The sequence below is a fragment of the Ambystoma mexicanum genome, chromosome 5p, assembly GCF_040938575.1.
Source record: "Ambystoma mexicanum isolate Mex_15411 chromosome 5p, UKY_AmexF1_1, whole genome shotgun sequence".
Classification (NCBI taxonomy): domain Eukaryota; kingdom Metazoa; phylum Chordata; class Amphibia; order Caudata; family Ambystomatidae; genus Ambystoma; species Ambystoma mexicanum.
In genome coordinates, this window is record NC_090930.1 from 1,311,014,087 (window position 1) to 1,311,037,306 (window position 23,220).

At 47.3% G+C, this 23,220-nt stretch overlaps 1 protein-coding gene across 1 annotated transcript in view; it reads left to right on the forward strand.

The window, feature by feature from the left end:
- The window catches only part of ICE1 (interactor of little elongation complex ELL subunit 1), a 740,954-nt gene that overhangs the window by 304,962 nt on the left and 412,772 nt on the right, over positions 1-23,220 (forward strand). The window contains exon 13 of the mRNA XM_069613713.1: positions 3,015-7,847. Coding sequence (XP_069469814.1) covers positions 3,015-7,847 — 4,833 coding nt within the window. The remainder of the gene's footprint in view (positions 1-3,014; positions 7,848-23,220) is intronic.

Consider the following 23,220-nt stretch of genomic DNA (forward strand, 5'->3'; position numbering starts at 1 on the left):
AGGGCGGCGTATCGACGGCATCGACGCAGGACGCAGACACCGAAAGATTTTCGGATGCAGCACAACTGTGGTGATTACTGTCATAGATATGGAATACGTCGTCGGACCATACCATCGAAAGAACGTTACCAGGTAAGAGTAACTTGTTCACTGACCACGTAAGAATTTTTCTTAAGGTATGAGCGCAACAAAGGACTCGTAAGTTTCTCTTGGATAATACACCTGGCAGTTTGTTTTTCTCCATTTGAAGTATCTAAAGCCATTAAAAGTGCAAAACATATGGAGCAGCTGCTAGTGATGGAATGTCGGTGGAATACTATCAGGATAATAATGAAATCTGGCGATCTTGTTTAATGCCATAATGAGCTCATAAATTGTACCACGGAGCGAATATTGTCCCATTTTTAAAAAAAGGATGTCGAAATAGCCCCAGTCATACCGGACGATATCCTTGTTGAATACTAGCTTCAAGATGTTAAGGAAATGTTTACTTAGTAAATTGGAAGAGTGGGCTACTAATCAGATTTTGTACCCCATTCAACTTGGATTTAGGCTCAAAGTGAGCACAATGGAACAATGTTTAAATCTATATTTGATAATTACTCAGTCCTTGAACATGAAACAAGAACTCATTTTCCTTCTATTCCTTGACCCGAGCACAGCCTTCGATAAAGTAACTCTGATCAAATGATGGCCCGTGCTCAGGTCCTATAATTGCCTAGCTGTTATTTTTGACATCCTGCATAGAGATAACGAATCCTACATTCGATCTGGTAGTGAAGGGCGATGCACAGCATAGTTTCCGATTAATTCGGAGGTTAGACAGGAGTGTGTGTTGGCACCCCTGCTCCTCTCCTTACATATCAACAATCTATTGGAAAAGTTAATGGAGTGTAGCACAGATGTTCCAATGCTGGGAGATATGCTAATACCAGTATTAATTTATGCTGACAATACAGTCCTTATCAAGGGCACTGCAGGCCCTGGTTAATACATTTTCCGTTTATATGAGGGACCTGGACTTGCAGGCAGTAGTAATGGCGTAATATGGGAAAAAACAATCTTATAAATTCCCAAAAATGTGGTGCAATGGGCTAGCAATTCCAAGAGTTACCCAGTTTGATTATTTGAGTGCTTCATCTCGATGAAAGATTCAATGGTAATGCACATATTTGGACACTGGCCTTACGCATGAAGCAATCGCATAATCAGCAACCCCTCTGCATTGTAAAAAAGATTTACAATGCACGTACTGTAGGAGCTGTAAAATATGGGACAGCTATTTGGGAGTATGAGGGAAATGGAGTATTGCAAAAAGAAGAACATTGTTTCTTAAAGATTTGGGGTTTGCCACTACCATCCCTGAATTTTGCCATACAGAGAGTTAGGTCTGTTTCCTTGAAGACCAATTGGCATTGGAACCTACCATGTTATGGTTGCGTGTCTGGTGAAACCCAATGGCTGGGCTCGCATAGAACACGATGGATTTGTTGTGTAAAAGAGGTCATGACTATATTGGATGGTTATCAAATATAAGGAAAATGCTGGGGCAAATTAGTGTAAGTAATCTGATGATTAATCATCCCTAATAGATAATAGTATGTGTCGCTTTATAAAGGGAACAATCACGGAGTGGAAAACTGATATAAGAGAGATGCGGGAATTGCTAAAACCAATGAATGAACAATTGATTATTTCAACAAATTCAATTAAGGTGTATCTTGTTTGCTCTAATTGCAAGTATCAAAGGGCACCAATTACTAGAGCCCGTTTTAGGTGCATTGCACTGGGTGAGGTTTTAGCGATGAGATTGGGTAGGAATCTGAATTTACAATTTTGTAAGTGTCAAACGGGACTTGAGGACCTAGCACACTTCCTGCTTTTTTGCCCAACATATCGTCTCTTGAGGAAGAAATATTTAGTACCTCTGTTTGTGGAAAGAGGCTTTAGTCAGCAGCACCCTATTCTGCATTATCTATTGAATGTTGCCTCGCCTGCTATCACCTAGAATATAACCTGATTTATTAGAAAAACTTGGAGTCTATGTGAAAAGGAAAACAAGATGGAGAGGTATTGGTGGGACGGATGCACACATTCTAAAGCTTCCTCCTCTATGTAATTCAGCAATCAATTTCAATTGCATGAGTGTTTAGATAAGTGTTATTAATTATAATAATCCCTTTATATAATGATTTTGTAATGATCTAATCATTGGCCTGGATACCATCAAAGAGTGTAGAATTATGTACTTTTATGTGCAGAGTTGGTTTCATGCATTGTACATTTTTAGGGTTGTTGAAAATCAACTTTGTATGAAATCCTTGTGTGTATATATATTAAAACCCTCGTTTTAAATGATTGGTTAATTTTTATATTGTGATTTTGTATGATAAATTGATGCACTTTTTATGGATTTCTAATCCGAAATAATCTCTTCTGCTGCTTGTCTTCATGGGCAATCTAATAGTTGTCAATCTTTTGTATTTTAAGTGTACTTTACACCAAGCTCCTGATCTCCTCGGTCTAAGCCTTAATGCCTAGCCACTGTACCAAGTGAGTTTGGTTGGACTTTATGCAAACCTTGCAGGTCCATTGTTTGGCTTCTCAGAACCCTTCCCTAGTAGTGGTTCTGAAAAACCCTCTTACCATGATCCACCCTCCCACTTTGAAACACATTTTTTTTGTTTGTTGTCCACCTTTTTGATTAAATTGAAATGAAAACATTGTTTTGTTTCAATAAAATTAAAACGGAGCAAGAAATGTTTGATAGAAAATATTATTTCTCTATTGGATGTACAAGCCTTTTTTAATTGTTATGCTTGGTACGTTAACTAACAGTAATGTATTTAATTTTTTAAAGTTAATTTTGAATTGTGATGCCCATGTCCTTCATTTAATACAAAGATGTAGGTTAACTTAGTAAAGAGTTAAAACCACTATTGGCATAAATGTAGTATTCATTTTTTTGAGTGCCACCCCTCTTAAAATGATCCTTACTTTTTGTTTAATTGTAGAATGCATTGTTTGGAGAGGTCACAGATTCCAGTGATGGAGAAATTGGTTGCAGCACACCAAGGCCAGAGCCCTTGTCCGATGATGGTGCATTGGAATGCCAGATAAATTGTACTTTTTCTGGTCGAAAAGGGAAACCTTATAAACGGAGAAGAACAAAGACATTACATGATGAACACTTTTATTTAGAAACCACAACAGAAAGCCACATTGCAGCAAATGTTTTTGTAGATGCCAAGAGTATGCACACTGCAAAGACAGGAAGATTAAGTGGATCCCTTTTGGATAATTTGAAAAGTGTGTCTTTAGAAACCATAGATTGTGAAAACAACCAGTCAGAGCTCCCTTTAGTGCAACCTGAGACAATTATACCAGCATGTACCGCAGCATCTCATAATGAACTGATGCAAACCGAGACAACAGAAAATAAGTTTCTGAATTCAGAACATTGCCAAATAATTGCAAATGAACTACTGACCTCTCAGGAAAATGTAAGTGCAGCTGAAAATACTTTAACTGCCAGTGACAATGTTGATTGTCGATCCAGTAAAGTAATAAAGTCGAATGAGATGACTTGTACAAGTGAAGAGACGACTGCAAACGGGAAACATTTTTCAGGACCATTTAATACACCTTTAAACGCGTCACATGAGAGAACCTCTGTAACTGAGGAAAGTCTAACTGCATTAGATTGTTCTAGAACAAACTCAGACCAGCCTATATTTACAATAAAAACTCACTCTCATGTTGAGAAGGATTTATCGGCTACGTCTGGCAATACAATACTGCGTGATGTGGGAGCTTTTACAGTCAACAGTTTGATTGCCTTTAAACATTCAGAGTTAGTGGATACTGTTGTAACTGGTCTTTCCTTGCAGTCCAAAAAGCTGGGGACTGTTAAAAGTGAACTACTTTCAACTGAAAAAGCAATGTTTTCACAAGGAAATTCTGTTCATTCACAAGCGGCTAAAGAGACCGGAATGGAACTGTACATGGATAATTCATCAGTGGACACAGAAAAATATTCTACAGCTGCAGTTGCTGTAGTTCATGGTACAGAACCTGTTGTACATACAGAAACAAGTCTCTCAAAAAATTCACAAGAAAAAGATCAGAGGTACCTCTCTGAGCATTCCTACTCCTTAGCTCAGGATTCCAAAAATGTGACTGAGGGGGACAATTTTCAATGTAGGATTACCGAAAAAGAGGCTGTGAATGGGAATGCATACCAGAAGGATGACATGGAAACGGAATCAGCCGAAATAACTGTAACTAATTTACCAACTTTGGAAACCTTTCCTGACAATCACATGGAAACTAATGGGCCACATACAAGAAACGCAGATGCACCAACTGTTTCTATTACACATGTTACTAGTACGCTGCACAAGGAAAATCTCACTGATTATCCCTCTAGTAAAATACAACATACTCCAGGTGTACAGGATTTAAACATTTTGCAAACCAATGCAGTGCAAGATTTTACAATGAATTTCAAGCCTGCTTTCACAATTAATTTCACAGAAACTGTGATTGCAGATGTTGCAAATGTAGATATTGAAGTGCTGCAAGGTGGGGCCACAAATAGCAAAATTATTAAATCCGTAGAAGCGGAACATCAACATGTTGATGCAAAATCTGTGGTTGGTGTGAATAATCTAAAAGTGTGTGATCTTGTAGATCCTCACACTCTGATTTGTGCTAAGCAGTTACTACAGTTGCCACAAAACACAGTTTTATCTTCTAAAGTAGAAATGCCTAATTTCTGCAACACTTTGGAAGAAGAGGCAACAATTATACCAATATTGAAATCATCTCGAGGTAACCAAAATATGAAACAAGAGCTTACACCACTACCGGAAGCAGTTGTAACAAAAACAATGTGTGAGCCAGAACATAATGGTGCACAAATTGATAAACCAATGCAGCCTAAAAATGAATGTTTGTCTGAAATTAGTTCTAATGCTTCACAGACTACCAAAAGTGATGTTAACTCCATTGGAGTTTGTTGCTCAGGTAAACCTTTTGTGTCTCATTCAAAATCGGTTACAGAAAAAGCCACTGAAGTAGATGAAAACGTAAATGTTGAAATCCATGTGCCATGTTCCCTGGAGGATTCGATGGCTGATGCTTGTACAATGCCAGAAACTACCCTGCGAGATGTGGAATACAAAGTAAGTGGAACACAAAGTAATCCTCCTCTCGAGCAAGAGCTGGAAGATGCTGGTCTGAAGAATTCTGCTAAAAGCAACTACTCCTGTTGCTCTGACACCTCTGTGCAGAATGAGGATGACGGTATAAGTGTTGATGCTACTGGACTTTCCAGAACCATCAAAGAAAAACAGAAGAAGCTTGCAAGTCAAATCCACACTGGTGTCGATTTAGCAAGTGCCATACAATTTGGAAACGAGTCTATGCTGATACCAGGAAATCTAAAGCAGTATTTCAAAACAGAACTAAACTTGGATTTTAGTGTGCTTTCGAAGCAAAGTGCAGTTGAAGGTTCAGATGAAGTGAACAATGTGAGTAAAGGGGTAAGTGCTGAGGGACATGGAGAAAATCCAATATGCACTAATGCTTCTAGTTTTAGAAGGGCTCGTGGGCCTGCGGAAAGCCAGAAACCTGAAAGTACTCAGAGTTGCAGCACAAGTAAAATCATCAGTGAGCTAGGCGACTCTGAACCGGACGATAATATTCCTGAAAGAGAGGTCCTCAATACTAATCGTCGGAATGGCAGAAAGCCTACTAAGAAAAAGTATCTGCAGGATTTAGTGAAACTAACAGAAATGATGAAGAGGATTAAAACCTCAAGCACCGATGAAGACTATCAAAACACTTCCCCGCAAAGCACTCGGGAACCTGTTACAGCTCCATATTTGGAAGCAGTTAATCAAACCAACCTTGGTTTATGTGAGATAAACCATACAAACCTGAATATTCTGTCGCAAGCTGCCTGTCTTTTGGAGTCAAAATCTGTTGTACCACGTAATCTCACAGAGCGTAATCTAGATGCACACCAAGAGGAAAGGATCACTGTCATGGAGCTTGTGGGTCAGAAAACCCCTACTTTGAGTCCTTCACCAGAAGAGCATGAATCTGAAAGATCAACTGATAAGAGTACTTTAGAAAGTGATTCAACGAAGGATCATTTGTTTTCCAAAAAGGACATGGATCTAGTAATTGGTATTGCAACAAAAAACAGTCGGTCAGCTGTTAATTTGACAGATCCAAACAAGGAGTCAAACATCAAAAGTGGAACCAAGACTGTTTCAAGCATATCACACAGTGTAGACGACCCAAAGTTGTCTTCAGAGTCGTTCACTGCGCCGCTACCATCTTCTAAACCAAGTGATGAAAATGTTTGTGATTCATCTCCTACAAAAATGGAAAAGAGTTCCTCCTCTTCTGATGCAGAAACAAATCTTGAAACAAAACGGGCTGTTCCACTAACTGGGGAAAATGCTGGTCCTAGCGTACATCCATGGAAATTCCCGATGGAATGCTCCGACCCTAGGGCAGCTAAATCGAGGCACATCTTGGCTCTTAAAAGCTCAAACAAGGGTCTGGGAAAACAATCATTGGGTGCATCTACAGTTGATATAAATAGCTCACCAAATCAGGCCCAAGAGTCATCAAATGTGTTGCCCAGTGATTCTGCGATGACTGTCTCTAAAGTTTGCAACAGGGGGCCACCTATGAGGATTGCTCGAGTAAGAGGTAAAACAAAAACTACACCCACTGCAGAAAACCAGCCTATACTGGCAAATGCTGATACCTCTACTACAACAAAACATTCTCCTGAAACTATAAGCAAAGTTAGATCTGAGATGGGTCCACCATTACCTCCTTTACTGCAACCTTTGATAGCTACTCCTCCAAGAACCCTTCGTCCTTTATCCCCAATTATGTCAACTTCCAGTAGGTCCTCTCTTCCATCACCCCTTGATGACCTAATTTCTCCATTGCGTGAAACTCCAGTTGCACCTCTTATGTCTCCATTGCCAGATGATCAACGGTATAAAAATGTGTTTACAACCCCTTCCCCCTGTGACTTGTCGAGTAAGAGAATTGTATCATCACCTTTGCAGTTCTGTGCTGCTACACCCAAGCATGCGCTTCCGGTGCCTGGGAGACTTCCACCATCGGCAGGTGGAAATGCTACACCAAGAATGCCACAAGAGAATTCAGTCAGAATATTGGATTCAATGTATCCTGAACTCTCTGCTCAAGCAAGAACACTTAATATACTGAAAGGAAATATACAGCTGAATAGGTGTTCGCCTGCAGAGTGTAAGCTTTTACCTGGTCCAGTCAGTCAAATCACAGGGTTCAAAGCAATAACATCTACTTCAACTGCATTTGTTAAAACAGGAAAAAACTCTAAGAGTGATGATAGCAGTGCTGTACAAAGAGATATACAGCACCATCAACCCCCTGACAGTTTGATTGGTGCTAATGGAAAAAGGGCCCCTGCAGCAGGGAATATGCCAAGGAGTGCAAAAAGACTTTGTTTAGGCAATGATTCGCCAAATCTGGATCTCAAAGATGACATGGCAACTTGCTCCAACAAAGAAATTGAAGTAAGCAAGTCCATTTGTATCCTTGATGGCCAAACAAAACAGAATGAAAATAGCTCAACATTGCCTTCTACTGTACAAAACGTGTCTGATCCTAATGAAGAAGCTGTAAATAATGCACTTAAGAAGATTAAAGAAAATTGTTTCGATTTGTTGCCAGTTATTCGTGGTCATGTGAATGTGGGAAATATTTCCATTGTTCCAGTAATGCGAGATGAAGAGAAAGAAGTGGTCTTTGAATGCACCGTAAGGAAGCAGGTGAGTCACATTTTTGTGTATCATTCAATCTCTTTGTTTATGGAAGGTTTTAAAAGGCCAGTGGTCTGTAACATTTTACTATCTAGATGTTTTGCGCTAGGACCACCAACAGCCATGGTCAGAATAGGCAATTGTGAGTTATCATGGACATTCTAATGCAAAACATCTAGAGAGCCTACGTTCCAGTCACCTGGAATAATCTGTCATGAATAAGTCTGACACAGTAGCATGCCATTTGGCCTCTCAACCTTTATTTTTAGTACTGTGAAAGAGATACTTTAAAAGGTGTCTAGGAACCAACTGAATTACATACTCTTCACCTACAGCACCCTGCTTACAGCCCTGCTACCATTTCTGAACCATTCACTTTTCTCTGGTCTTTTCTACTGACTCGCTAGTGGTACCTGATTAAGCATAATGCTACTGCCAACATAGAAGCACTGTTTCTCGTTATATCTGCATAATATAGATTCTAGAGGCAGCATATTTCAGGATGAGAGACTAGTGGGGGCTACACATTGGATGGAAGGAGTGGATTGTTGCTACCTGGAAATTAAAAAGATATACCAGCAGGATGTTTTTTTTTCCCTTTTTAAATCTAGGTTGTGTGCATTATGGACTTGTTTTGGAATACATGGTTACTCTCCAGTTACTTAACCACATAATCCTCTACAATGAAATGGTGTTCAGGAGATAAGTGGTGAATGGGTTTCCTTGACAATACCGAATTGTCTGGCCACAATCTATTTTGTCTAGCTGCTTACACAAGGTGATTTTCAGATAGATGATCAATTACCAAAATTGTTTGCTAGACGAAGGTGCTGGACATGCCTTTTGACGGGGATAACCTATTCGGGAAGGCCGTCGACGAGTCCTTGCAGGCCATCAAGGTGGATACAGATACTGCTCAGGCCCTGGGTACTCCCAACAGCACCGCTCTTGCTTTTGCGCATGTGGAGTTAAGTCAGGCAGATCGCCGAAAGGTTTTGTTGGGTGCTCCTCTTCGTACTGTCAGCCTGCCCGGTCCACGACCCAGGAGACCTACAGAGGCCAAGGCTCTCGGGTGAAGTGGTCCGCGCCATCGCCGCCCCAGGACACAACCAGAAAGGACGTCGGGCCCCCACCCATGTATCCCGGTGGGCGGCCGGCTGACTGGATTCGTCGAGTGGGAGAAGATCTCCACTGACAGATGGGTGCTGGATGCTATTGCCCACGAAAAAACCCAGGAGTTTCACCCTGGTGACCCGGCAGCAGCAGCACATCCCTCAGCTCCTGCAGGAGGTATGGGACATGCTGCAAAAAGGGGCGATGGAGCTACTTCCAAGACAACTCTGGGGCTCCAGAGTCTACTCCAGATACTTCTTAGTCAAAAAGAAGACATGGGGGGGGCTGGAGGGGGCTGGAGGCCCATCCTAGACCTGCAGCGTCTCGAGTTCCTCAAGTCGCACAAATTCAGGATGGTCACGTTGCAGCCCATGCTTAGCCAACTGGAGGAAGGAGACTTCTTGTCGTTGCTGGATCTAGAAGACTCCAAATTCCACGTCCCCATTCACAGGAAACATCAGAAGTTCCTGCGCTTTGTGGTACAAGGAAGGCACTACCAATTCAAGGCCCTTCCCTTCGGCCTAAAGTCAGCTCCTACGGTGTTTACGAAGTGCCTGGCACCAGTGGCGCCCCCATCTACGTCTACAGGGGATTCACAGACGACCGTCCAGCTGCTGACGGATATGGGATTTTCATTCAATTATCCGAAGTCCTGCTTGACTCCATTGCAGGTCGCACTGTTTCTAGGAGCCAAGCTCAACAAGGTCTCCTGCCTGGCATTCTCCTCGGAGAAGAGGGTAGCGGCTTTGCTGGGAAAGGTACAATGGCTGTCACTGCAGACCGCCACAGTGAGGACCATCAAGTTGCTGCTCGGCATGATGTTGTCTTGCATCTACCTTATCCGGCTATGCAGGTTGCGGATGCGACCTCTTCAGGAGTTCCTGGATGCTCGCTGGATACAAGTGTCCGGAAGCTTCACAGACGAGATCCCTCTCAACCAGGAATTCAGTCGGGTGATGAGGAAGTGTGGCGTATACTCAAACATCACCCGGGGCACAGGGTTCCAAACCCCCCACCCCCCTTCATACCAGGAGACGGTCACCACAGATACTTTCCCTTTCCTGGAGGGCTGGGGAGGCCATATCGGAAGTCTGCACGCCTGCCCGGAGGAGAAGGATCTCCACATCAATGTTGGGTAGCTCCGTGTAGTGTTCTGGGCCCTCAATTAATTCCTTCCGTCCCTAAAAGGCAAGGTGGTGAGGATCTTCATGGACAATACCACCACAATGTTCTAAATCAGGAAGCAGGGAGGCACCCGATCCCCAGCGCTCTCCAGAAAGGCTCAGACCTTGTGGCATTCCTCATCCCCTTTCACGTGGCGGGAGTAAATTACACCATTGCCGACTCCCTCAGAAGGGAGTTGCGCTCCTGCCGCGAGTGGGAACTTCGGCAGGACCAGGTGGACTGCCTCTTCATCAAGTGGGGCAGGTACCAGATCGATCTGTTTGCGACGGTGGCGAACTCCAAATGCCAGAAATATGCCAGCGGGTTCCACCAGCTGAGCAACATGGGGGGGGGGGATAGGTTCTCCTTTCTGTTGGAAGGGCTGTTTCTGTACACTTTCCTCTCTGTTGCCTCTCCTGCTGCGAGTCATCAGTCGACTTCAAACAGTGCCGATGCAGGATGATCCTTGTTGCCCTGGCGTGACCGCAGCAGATTTGGTACCCAGACCTTCTCAGCCTGTCGACATCCCCTCCGGTCAAACTGCTAGTGGTCGCAGATCTGCTCACCAGGAGGAGGCGCAACTGCATTATGACCCAGGATCGCTGAACCTGAGGGCTTGGCTCCTGGTGCCCTAGAGTTTGGAGGATACGAGTTGCCGGAAGACTGCAGGGAAGTGCTTGCCAAGGCCAGAGGATCGTCAACTCTCAAGTGCTACGGTCACAAGTGGAAGCGTCTCGCTACGTGGCAGAAGATCACTCATCAGAGGGTCACGGCCCCATAGATTCTGCCATACTTGGCCAAGGTGGGGCTGGCCACACCTTTATCAAGGTGCATCTGGCAGCTAGCTCCTGCTTCACCAGGACTCCAGGAAGATCTTCTCTTTAGTCCCACCATCTCATCAAGGAATTCCTCAAAGGACTGTTTTGATCTTTCCCGCTGGTGAAGGCTCCTGCACTGGCGTGGGAGCACAGCGTGGTGCTGACAAGGCTCATGGGAGCCCCCTTTGACCCTATGCATCAGGCCCCTCTCAAATTCCTCTCTTGGAAGAAGGCTTTCCTTGTGGCCATCACCTCTGCCAGGAGGGGGGGTGAGCTCCAGGCCCTATCCTGCAAACAGCAGTATCTGACTTTCCACAAATCGAGGGTGGTGCTGCAGACGCATCCCTCCTTCATGCCAAAGGTTCTGTCGGAATTCCGCCTCAACAAGTCTTTGGTGTTACCTGTGTTTTTTCTGACGCCTTCGTCACCGGCTGAAAGGGCCTTGCACTCGCTGGATGTTGCTAGTGCTCTGAAGTTCTATATGGCACGCACAAAGTGTTTTCGGAAAACGTCTCAAGTGTTCGTGAACTTTGGTCCTGTGAACCATGGGAAGGCCTTGCCCAAGGCTTCCATCTCCTGGTGGCTCTCCGGCTGTATCACACACTCATCAGTTGGCCAACCGACTGCTGCCCGGCCGTCCGAGAGCCCATTCCACCGGAGCGATCGCTGCAACGACGGCGTGCCTATCTGGTGTGCCCCTGATGGACATCTGCATGACTGCTACGTGGAGGTTCACGCATACCTTCACGAGATTCTACTGCGTCGACAGGGATTCCAAGGAGGAGTCCAGAGTCAGGCAAGCAGTACTAAGCAACTGGTTTGTTTGAGGTTATTCTGTTCCAGAGGCAAGAGCTGATTGTTCTGTTGAGCTTTGCCACCTCCCATGGTTGACTAATGTTGTACTGCTATGTATTCTTTATTCATGAGCATGTGAATCCATGTCGGACCCCATGCTGGAAAAGGAACAGGTTACTTACCTGTAACTATTGTTCTCCAGCATGAGACTGGCATGGATTCACATGCAAACCCTCCCTCCTACCCCTCTGCTGCTCTTCTTGGTCATACTGCCCCTTTCCGTGCTTACCAAATCCGAAGATGGCTGCCAGAGGAGGAGCTTGGGAGAGGGCAGTCATTGGCTGGGGGCCGTGTGACCCACAGTACAGTGATTGGTTTAGAGGAGAAATACAGTTTGTAAGTGAAACTTTTTCTTTTACCGAGGATTCCCTGCCTGACTGGGAATATTCATGAGTTTGTGAATCCATGCCAGACCCATGCTGGAGAACAATTGTTACAGGTAAGTAACTTGTTCCATATACTTAATTGTACACAAAAAGGATCTGACCATGCGCCCTGTATTAGACATGCGCCTTGCAAACAAGTATGTCGAGCCTCAAAGGTTCAGGATAACTTTGCAGAATGTGATTCCACTGCTAAAGCACAGGGATTACATGGTCACCTTGGATATGAAGATGCATACTTTCATATTTCAATGTTTCCAGCGCACTGGAAGTACTAAACGTTCAAGATGGAAGACACTATCAATTTGAAGTACTCCCCTTCAGCATTGCCTCAGCCCTGAGGATTTCTACCAAGGTTCTGGTGGTGGTGGTGGTAGCAGCAGTAGTAGCAGTAGTAGTAGCAGCAGCAGCAGCTCACTTGCGCAGACTGTCCATTACAGTATACCCTTATCCAGACTGGCTCATAACGGGAGACTCCAATCAAGCGTGTTTAGCGAACACCCAAAAGACTGTAGACCTCCTCTTTCAATTGGTGTTCTTTATCAACGAAAAGAAATCAAGTCTTGTCCTGCCAAGTGAAACTATTTCTGGAGGTGCTGATTCGGACAGAAGACAAACTGGTCTTCCCTTCCAACAAGAGGGTCCAACACATGTTGTTCCAGATCCCTCAATATCTAGCCGGTCATCGGACGACATTACTGAGAGCCATGCAGCTATGAGGATTGATGGCATCCTGCATTTCCCTGGCTCCACATACCAGCCTGCACATGTCTTATGCAAGAGTGGCTCTCAAGCCAATGGTGTCAAGCAAGCGGTCAGTGGGACGATCTAGTGGTTGTCTCAAAAACCCTTGTTCTATCACTGCAGTGCTGGACGAAGGTGTTGGGGAGAATTTTAATTTCTGTGCAAAAATCCTCCCACTTTAAAGACCCCCAGCTCTTTTTCTGGAGTTAGGACTTTTTAATTTTAATCCCTGGGTGAATGGGACCTTTTTCTCCCTCTCGTGTGTTCTTTCCTGATTTGGATTTTGTTTTCACTGTTTTTGGAGTCCGACAAACTCCATAGGTATCTGCTTTTTATATAGTGACACACAGTACCTCCAGTGCAGTGTCACCGAGAAATCCTTTAGATTTCTCTTAAGGTTTAATTGCCTTTTTCTTGGGTGAACTACAGTTCCCAAGAATGGTAAAGTGAAATTGACTTTACTTACCTTTTCTCTTTGTAGGTCCAGCACACGCCATCTTATGTGGAGTGTTGGGTGGTTACTTAGCCCCTTGTCCTACTTTCTCACATTTTTATGTTACCCTCACTACTTTAAATGGCTGGTGGCAGTGGTTTAATTTTTCCTACCATTGTGCTTTTCTACCGCAGGCTGAACCCTCGGCTGCAATACCGCACCCATGGTGACCATTTTATCAAAAGGGCCCCTGTCTTCTTTTTTCGCCATTTTCTGTTTGAGGTCTTTCTTGGCATTTGCTGTGTGCTTGAAGACAGTTTTGAGTCCTTTGTTTGTCTTGCCTTTGTTTGTCTTGGCTTTGGTGGGCATTAGCCCTGAAGCCTGCCCCTGGCTCCAGTGTGTCTTGAAGGACAGGCTGTGAGGGAGGGTCCTGAAACTAGTCCTGATTGGTTGGCTGTCCGACGCCACCCTGCTATGTGATTGACAGCCTAGGCAGTGCATGAATGGGAGAAATCTGCTTAAAAGGCGAGGTTTTTGGGACCACTGGAAGAATATCCAAAGAATAAACTGTGAACGAAGCTCGCTGCAACCTCCTGTACCTTCAATTGCCCGGTTAAGCCCTGCTGCTGTACTAACAGCCTTTTTTTTTTTCTTTTCAAATTCAATTTTATTAATTTTAAACATCCGAAGTGAAACATTTAGGCATCAAAAATACAATAAAATACGTGTCCACTCTGATAGATGAACAGTATAACTCCTGTTCCCTCCCTCCCCCTTGTCTTTGCTCATAAAACTTTCAGGGCGTGGTGCTTGTTGTAATGTGCTAAAACGGGCGATGTGACGTGATTCGATGGTCATAGTTATTGTCAGATGTTACAGATTAGGTGTGTGACAGGCACAGGCATCAGGTGATGTGGTTCTCGGTTTCCATTTCTCGCTGGGGTCAGTTGGTTAAAGCTGTTACTGACTAGATGGTGGGTCAGTGGCCGGTCCCGAAATGTAATGGCTTATGAAGTCGATCCAGGTTTCTTCATGTCTCGCGGCCTTGTCATGGAGGGCCGCCGTTATTTTCTCCATCGTGTAAATATTGGTGGCGACTTTCAGCCAGTCCTTCTCATTTGGCAGTCGTGGGGATTTCCATTTTATGACTAGGGCTGCTCTGGCTGCCAGTAGGAGGGGGGGACGCTAGTCCTTTCATTCGCACCAATTTGTCGTCCTCTTCCTCGAGGCCAAACAACATCAGAAGGGGGGAAGGTTCCCTTTCTATGCCATCTAGTCGCTTGATCCACCCCAGGACCTCCTGCCAGTAAATGCGCACATTGGGGCACTTCCACCACATATGCCAGTAGTCGGCGTCCGTACAACAATGTCGCCAGCATCCTGGGCTGGAGTTTTGAAACATCTATGCGGGTCATGCTGCCACCGGTGGAGTAGTTTCACGGCATGTAATTTGTATTGGGTGGCAATAAATATTTTGGCCGGCGTTTCAGATTCTGTCCCAAGCCTGCTGGTCACATTCTCTGTCAATCTTTTTCCCATTTTCCTTTGAGGCGGATGCTCGGAGATTGAACTTTGGTGAATAAGGCTGTGTACATGTGGGATATTAGCCCCTTGGTCGTGTTGGTCGTATCAAGGATTGTTTCGAAGGGTGTCCGTTCTCTGCGTGTAGTGGTCTTCCATTCTTCTCTCGATAACACCCCTTTCAGTCGTAGGTATAGGAAGATTGGAATCGGGTGGGTTTGGAGGGCTTCCTCCAACTGCAAGATTGATATAAATTTCTCTTTTCTCCACAGCTGGCCAACTCTCTCTAAGCCGGCATCAAACCAGGTTTGATACCTGGCATGTTCGGGGATTTTCTCGCGGATCCCCGGAGACCAGAGGTGGCTCAGGGGGGAGGGCCATGTTGTGACTCCAGTCATGCCCTTTCCCTTCTTCCAGATGTTCCACATAGTGGTCAGTATCGGGTGGTCACGCAGGCGTCTTGTAAGCTTCAATCTAGGGAACCATAGCCACTCTGCGAGGGTCACGTGGATCAGGATGTCATTGTCCAGCTGGACCCATTGGAGGTCTTTTCTGTCCCGTAGGTGTGGCACCAGAATTCTCAGTTGGGTTGCCTGATAGTATTTTTCTATATCAGGAAGGCCAACTCCTCCCAGTTACTTCGGAAGTATCAGGATATCATAAGGTATTCGGGGTTTCTTTCCGTCCCAGAGGAATTAGAGTATGGCTTTCTTGACCTGTCTAAAGAAGTGTTCTGGGATCGTGATAGGGAGGACCTGGAATGGATATAGGAAACGTGGGAGGGTCACCATCTTGATCGCGTTTAGGCGTCCCATCCAGTAGATTGTAAGTGGTTTCCATTTTAGGAGATCAGCCTTGAGGGCAATGAAGAGTTGAGGGAAGTTTGCCTCGTAGAGCTGAGCCAGGTCTCTTGTTATGTTAATCCCAAGGTAGCGCAACGTGGAGTCCTCTATGGTCAGGCCAAGGCGTTCAAGCTCTATTCGCTGCTCTGGGGAGGGTTCACGGAGTGGGAAGAGGATGGATTTGGTTCTATTGATTTTAAAGCCAAAGAGTATCCCGTATTCTTCTATGAGGTGGATTGACGACAGCAGGTTTAGTACATGGAGCAGAATATCATCTGCATACAAGGCCAGTTTATATTCTCTGCCATTTACTCGAATTGCTTCCACGGCGGTATCCGTGCGGAGAGCTCGGGCAAGTGGTTCCAGGTATAGTGCAAAAAGTATTGCCGAAAGGGGGCAGCCTTGTCTCGTTCCCCTAGTGAGCGGGAACCAGCATGAGAACTGAGAGCACCATTACAGAAGCTTTCGGGGTCGTGTAGACGGCTTTTATCGCTCGGCAGAGGGTGGGGTCCAAACCTATTTGCTTCAACGTGGCCTCGAGGAAGTGCCATTCGACTCTATCGAATGCCTTCTCGGCGTTAATTGATAACAATGCTGGCATCTCTGGTGATGTTTTGGTTTCATGTATTAGGTGGAAGGTCTTGCGTGTGGAGTCTGCACCTGGTCTACCCAGAATAAAGCCTACTTGGTCATTATGTATTATCGAGGGCATTTGCGACTCTAGGCGTGCAGTGAGGATTCTTGTGTATATTTTGGCATCGATATTCAAGAGAGATATCGGACGATATGATGCACAGTGCTTCGGGTCCTTTCCCTCTTTGGGAATTACTGTTATTAGAGCCTCCGAGAAGGATTCGGGGGCCACACCGGAGAGGAGAATGTTGTTGAAGAGGTCAACCATGAATGGGAGTAGAACATTCTGGAAGGTCTTGTAGAATCCTGCTGTGTATCCATCATTCCCGGGAGCCTTCCTGGCTGGGAGTAGTTTGATTGCCTCCTCTACTTCTTCCGCCGTAATGGGGGTATCCATGGCTTGTGTGATGTCTGATGGGAGAGACAGCATGGATACTTTGGACAGATAGTCTGTGATCGCTTCTTTGTGCGGTGTAGCCTGTGAGGCATAGAGTTTCTCGTAGAAATTGGCGAAGGTTTCAGAGATATTGGGGGGGCGATGGTCGTGGGGTGTTTCTTCTTCATATATAGTAGGCACCCATCTCTCGCGGCGCTGACCGCGGAGTCTTGCAGCGAGTAGGGCCCCGGCCTTATTTCCGTGTTCACAGTGTTTCTGTTTCAAGTATTGGAGTTTATGCACAATGTCCCCTGTTTCCAATTGCTGTAGTTCTTCCCTTTTGGCATTAGCTTGTTCAATCTTGTGTAGTCTGTCGGAAGTCGCAGATTGGGCCATGTGGTCTAGTTGGGTGATTTTGCTTCTAAGCCTACTTTCTATGAGTTGGCGTTCTCTTTTCTTCGCCGCTCCTTCCCTAATGAGGACTCCTCTCCAGGTGGCTTTGCCCGCCTCCCAAACTGTGTTCGTGGAGATATCCCCCATATTGTTTAGTTCAAAGTAGTGGGTGATATCTTGTTCCAGTTGGTCCCGGAAATCGGAATCTTTAAAGAGCGATTCATTGCAACGCCATTTGGAGCACTTCCGAGGAAGGGCCATTTGGTCGAGAGTGACCATCACCATGTCGTGGTCTGACCACGTGACCGGAAATATGCTGGATTCTATCATCGCCGTGGTGAGTGCGGCCGTTGGGTATATATAATCAATCCTGGCGTACGTGGCATGTGGCATCGAGTAAAAGGTGAAGCCTGTTCGGGTCGGGTTCATATGTCTCCATGCATCTGTGAGGTTGTAGACCTCTATCATGCCTGCAACTCGGGAGCGGGCACCACTAGATGGGGGGGGTGGGGGAGGGGGAGGAGGTGGGATTGCAGAAGGGTTGCCTGCTTGCCTATCCACCTCCGGGTCCATCCAAGTATTGATGTCTCCTCCTAGGATCACTTCGCCCTCCGCCTTGGTCATAACTTTGTGGATCATTCGTTGGAGAAACTGGGATTGGCCAGTGTTGGGTGCATATATAGATGCTAGTGTGATAATGGTGCCTTGTATCTTGCCTACCAGCACGATTGCTCTGCCGCTCACGTCTGACCAGGATCTCAATAACTCGAACTGTAGGGCCTTGTTGGTCAGAATGCCCACTCCAGCCTTCTTCAACGGACCGGAACCCCAATGCTCAGTGCCTAGTTTGGGGTATATGACCCTCCGTTCCTCGCCTTTGCAGTATCGGGTTTCTTGCAAGAAGAGAACTTCTAAGCCTGCCCTCTTGAATTCTCGGGATACTAGCGACCTCTTAGTCGGGTAATTGAGACCTTTGACATTGAGTGGGCCAATTTTGAGGGTGCCGTGCCTGTCACATGATTTGTTACGACCGTTGAACATCGCTGAGTTCTGTGAGTTCGGTATGCACGTCGCCTCGTCTTCTGCGTTTAGTTGCCACTGTGGAAGTATACTGATGAGTGTTTTGTGCCGCGTGAGGCCACGAAATTTTTCGCGTTCCACCCCCCCCTCCCTCCCCTTTGGGGTATTGAATGTAATACCCATTGTCCTCAGTTCTAAGCTGTGGTCGATGATTTTCCCTTCCATGAAGAACTGAGTCCAAGTGTCGATGGCGTCCGCGTTGGACCAGGTGCACGCAGCCAGCCCGCCGTTGGACCGCCTGTGAGGGTCATAGCTACGCGACCCCCATCTCCCATGTCACCAAACTAGGATTTTGAGCCCCCTCCCCCCCACTTTTTAGAAATCAACATCAATTACAATATAACAAACAACTGCTGTTTTCATGAAAAAAAAAGAACTTTGTTACGATACGTGCGGTCTCCTGGTCCATTGTATGCCAGCCGGCTATTCATTGTTATTCAGGTGGTGAGCTCATAGTGGGCAATGTCCGGCAGTACTGAGGTAGTGTCTCACCGCGAGGTGCAAAACCTCCAGCCCGTAGGTCCCGGCTGGCTCTCCCAAGGGTGAGGGTCCGGTGTGTACTGTCTCACTTATTGCTGTCCGGGGAATCATTGGGACGTCTGTATTTTCTGGATCCCTTGACCTTATATCTTTCCGGGCCCCGAGGCCCCTTTTCGCTCTGTCCTGAGCGGATTCATCATGTGGTCCCTCTCGTGGGTCAGTGGCCAGGAGGTCTGAAATGCAATTCCGGATTTAGTCTTCGGAGCGGAGCGTTATTCGCCTGCTTCCATGTTCAAAGGTGAGGGAAAAGGGATATCCCCACCTGTATCTCGTGCCTTGGTCCTTAAGCCATTTTGTTAGGGGGCTGCAGAGACGTCGTAGGGCCAGAGTTAGCGATGAGAGGTCCTGGAAAATGGTTATTTGGGCTCCGCCGAGAGTGTGGGTGTCAGCTGACCTGGCCTTCGTGAGAATTCTTGCTCTATCTTGATATCTGTGAAACCTGGCCAGGACAGATCTCGGACATCCCGACGGGCCGCCAGCCCTATGTATCCGTTCAATTGTGGGTTCGTCTACATTCTCGTCTGCAACTAGAATCCTGATGATGTCACGTATGGTTTGTTTGAGGTCTTCTGTTTCGCCCTCACATTCCGGGATCCCGAAAAATCGGAGGTTGTTACGACTTTCCCTATTTTGTAAATCATCAATTTTCAATCGAATGTCCTCCTCCCTTTTCTCTATGTTGCGCATTCTGAGGTCTAGTTGGGTTTCCTATATGTCGATCGAGGCTTGATTGTTTTCAACCCCTTCTAGTCTCTGCTCTATGCCATCGACTCTCTGGGTCATTTTGTCGATCTTCCCTCCCAGTTTAGTGCCCATATTTCTGATTTCACTCAGGAGGGTGGCTATGTCTCCCTTGGTGGCGGCCGCACCTGCCTCCTTGGGCTCTGTCGACATTTCACAGTTGGTATCTGCGTCCGGGTGTGGAGGAATGTAGGCGAATCTGGCGAGTCTGCTGTTGGTGCTCATGCGATGTGTGGGTGCGAGGAGGCACACGCCTCAGGAGTGGGGGCCCTACCCTCTGCACAGGGGTCTCAAACCATTTCCGGTATGGGTTACGAAGCACTAGCTCAGGTGTCCCGTGGGGCTGGAGTGTTACGTTGGGAGGAGGCACACGCCCTGGGGTCAGGGGCCCTATCCTCCGTTCGCGTCGCACCCTCTTCGTGATGGCCCTCAGTCTTTGGTCTCGCGCGTCAAAGGCGTCTCTGCAGTGCTGTGGGTCAATACATATGTCCCGGTAGGGCTGCATAGGTGGAGGCTCAGGAGCGGGCAGCCTGGGTCTTGGCGGGGGCTCGGAGGGAGCTTATAAAGGAGGGCACACGCCCCAAGAGTGGGGGCCCAACCCTCTATGTTGGCCTCAGTGCGGGGGGCGAGTTCTTTGTCGCAGTCACTGGAGACCCGTTGAAGTGGTTCAGGTAGAGGGGTGGAGCCGCCCCCCGACACCACCACACCGTCCAAGGGTGCCTGGCGTGGGGCGGTTGGGTAGGGGGTAGACTCTGTATCCAGTATTTTAGGTGCAGCGGGGGCCTATGTCACCGTGTGTGGCCTCAAGGGGAAATCAATAGGCCTCCTGCGCAGTGTCGCGGGCCGTGTTCGTGGATTGGTAGGTGGTTTTGAGTCAGGTGGGCCACCCTGAGCCCATGGGTGAAATTCGTATGGGGGACGTGGGCCCAGGGGTGGGCCCACGGTGCTAGAATTGGCCGTTCTGTGGTGTTGCAACGGTCGCCACGCAGTGGTGGGCCGATTCTCTGGGCCGCGGGGTCGTAGCCACTGTGGATCGCTGTGGTCTACTGGTGGAGAGAGACAAGGGGGGCTGAGCCTTCCAAGCCGACGCCCGCGGATTTTACGTGGGCACGGGTGGTAGCAGAATGTCGGGCCCGCTGCAAGCGAGCCCGTTAGTCAGCAGGGAGAAGGGGAGGTCTCGTCTCTGCGGGCTGGGAAACACTGCCCGCGGGTGGTGTCAGGGCCGGGAGTGCCCCCACGGGGCCGTGTCACCGGGGCAATGGGGAGTCCACACGTGTTGCGGGCACTCACCCGGATGGTCTTGTGCTCCGGTGCGTGCTGCGTCCTGGGCCGCACGTCTGCATCGGCGCGGGGGGTGGGAGTACCCACCTCGCATTCGGTGTGCTCCCGGTCCACGGCGATCACAGGACAGAGCGGGGAGCGAACAGCAGGTAAAGGGAACCGCGGCTCGGCAAGTCCACGGGGGGGATAGTAGGCGGGGGCCGGTCGTCCCGGATCTCCCGCAACTGCGGTGCTCGTCAGGATGCTGCGTCGAGGGCCCAGGGGGAGAGGCTCGGGCCGGAGCGATTGTTAGGGAAGGGCAGCTCCGATTTTCTCCGGGTCTTCGTCTGTTGAGTGGGGGACAGGTTCATAAACCTCCGACCGTCGTTGTTGCGCGGGTGGGGGGGGGGCAAAAGTCGGGGCACAAAGCACTTTTAGGGATCCCAGGAGCAGAGCTCTCACGGAGAGGATCTGCATCCGTGTGCCCACTGGCGGCCAACCCTGACAGCCTTTTTCAACTCGACGGAGAAGCTCCTCTGGAACGACTTCTCCCCTTGTTAGTGGGACGAACTAACCCCAAGACGAACTGCACTTGGCGCCCTTCCCGACCTGCTTTGCTTCTCAGTTGCTGCAGAAGCCCAATGCCTGGTGTCGAGGGACCATAAGTGTGCAACGTCTGCCACGGAACGCATCTGGCTAAAAGCTCCAGGAGCCTCCTAAGGACCCTCCAGAAGCAGGACCTCTCGATCCAGAGTCCCCTCACCAGAGTGCCGGACTGAGGGAGCACAAAATGCACAACTGGTGTCCAGCGATCCGCATCAGTGCGGTTTACTAAGCACTGAAAGCGCGAAGTGCCGCTGAAACGAAAAGAGCAGATAGCTGCCGACGACCTTCCTGAGTAATGCCGCAGGAGCCCTGCAGACGTCCTCCGTCTTGTCCCCACGACTAAGGCTCGGGAACCAGGGTCTGCTTGGCTGTAGCAAGACGGAATCCAGCTTGACCACCTTTTCTTCTAACCAGAGGTACTGTTTGGGCTTGGGGTACTTAACCTTCTTGCTTTGAGTCGTGCTGTCTCACTTGAGACTTGCACCTACTTACTTTCTGAGTCGATTTCAACTCCCTTTTCACAGCTTGTGGCCCTGCAAGTGATTTTTATGAACTCTCTAACTTTGTGCAAGTCTTCTATCCAAGGAGTGCATCAGATCTATAGACTGTATCCAAATGACTTTGGTAGTCCTGGCTCCCTAAATGCACTCTTCTCCAGCATGGGGTCGGGCATGGATTCACATGCTCATGAATATCCCCTGTCGTCAGACTGGGAATCATCAGTAAAAGAAAAAATCAGTTTGTTTCACTTCTGAACTGTCTTTCTCCTAACAACCAATCACTGGTCTCTGTGTCATACTGCCCCAGCCAATGACTGCCCTCTACCTAAGCTCCTCCTCTGGCAGCCATCTTCAGATTTTTACCGCACGTTCAAGTGTCTACTCCTCATGCTATAGCTCTCGAGCTTTTACTGCGTTTTGGTGTTTTTTTTTCCTAGAGTTCTACTCTATTTTTCCAGTCAATCGAGCCTCAAGCTCCATCGATCCATCTTCTGATTAACAGGGACCCATTTTTGGATTCTTCAGCGTCCTTCAAGGTTGCTTTTTCGTTGAGTTTCTTCTTGGAGGATTCCAGAAGCTTCTTCAAGGCCTACCCCGCATGGAGATGGCAGAGGAGAAGGAAGACTTGACGCCTCTGTTCAAGATTTGTCCAGGATACGGACTACGGAACACCTACTTGGACAATGGGCATTCCGTGCGCCTCTAGTGCCTGCATTCAGACCAAACGCATATGGAGGATGACTGTGCGTTTTGCAAGGAGATGGTCCCCCACACCATGAAGGACCGGCGCAGACACCTCACCGAGTGGCTACAGGCCAAGGCCCCTGCTATGGGCGAGTCCCGGCAGCGTGCCTCCCCCAACCACAAGAAGAGATCTGAGTGGTCTTCTTAGACCTTTGAGGGCGCCCCAGTGACGGGGGCCCAACATAAGGCCAAGCACCGTGAGTCGGAGGGCACCGGGAGTTCTGTTGCAATGGGCTCCCCGGCGGCCAGGGCGAGCACAGCATCTCTGGTGCCTTTTGACCACGAAAAAAAGGAAAAATAAGGTGTCTTCACCTTATTCAAGACAGATGCTAACAGTTGGCCCTTGTATTTGTATTTATTTATAAATCGCAGCCAGGCCCTGGGGCATACAGGCGCGTCAGTTTAGGTCAGGTTACAGAACGTTAGTTACATACAGAATAGTGTTACAGATACATACATATTGCAGTTGCAGGCAAAAACAATGGATGATACAGTTCAATGCAGTTAAATAATAAAGTATGGTATTTACAGTAAGAACAGTGGGGCAGGTAGCAAGTCTAAGATCCTGGAGATTAAGCTGATAATGTATCCAAGTTCTGAAGCCAGCTCTTAGTGTTATTCTTGAATAAGTGGAAG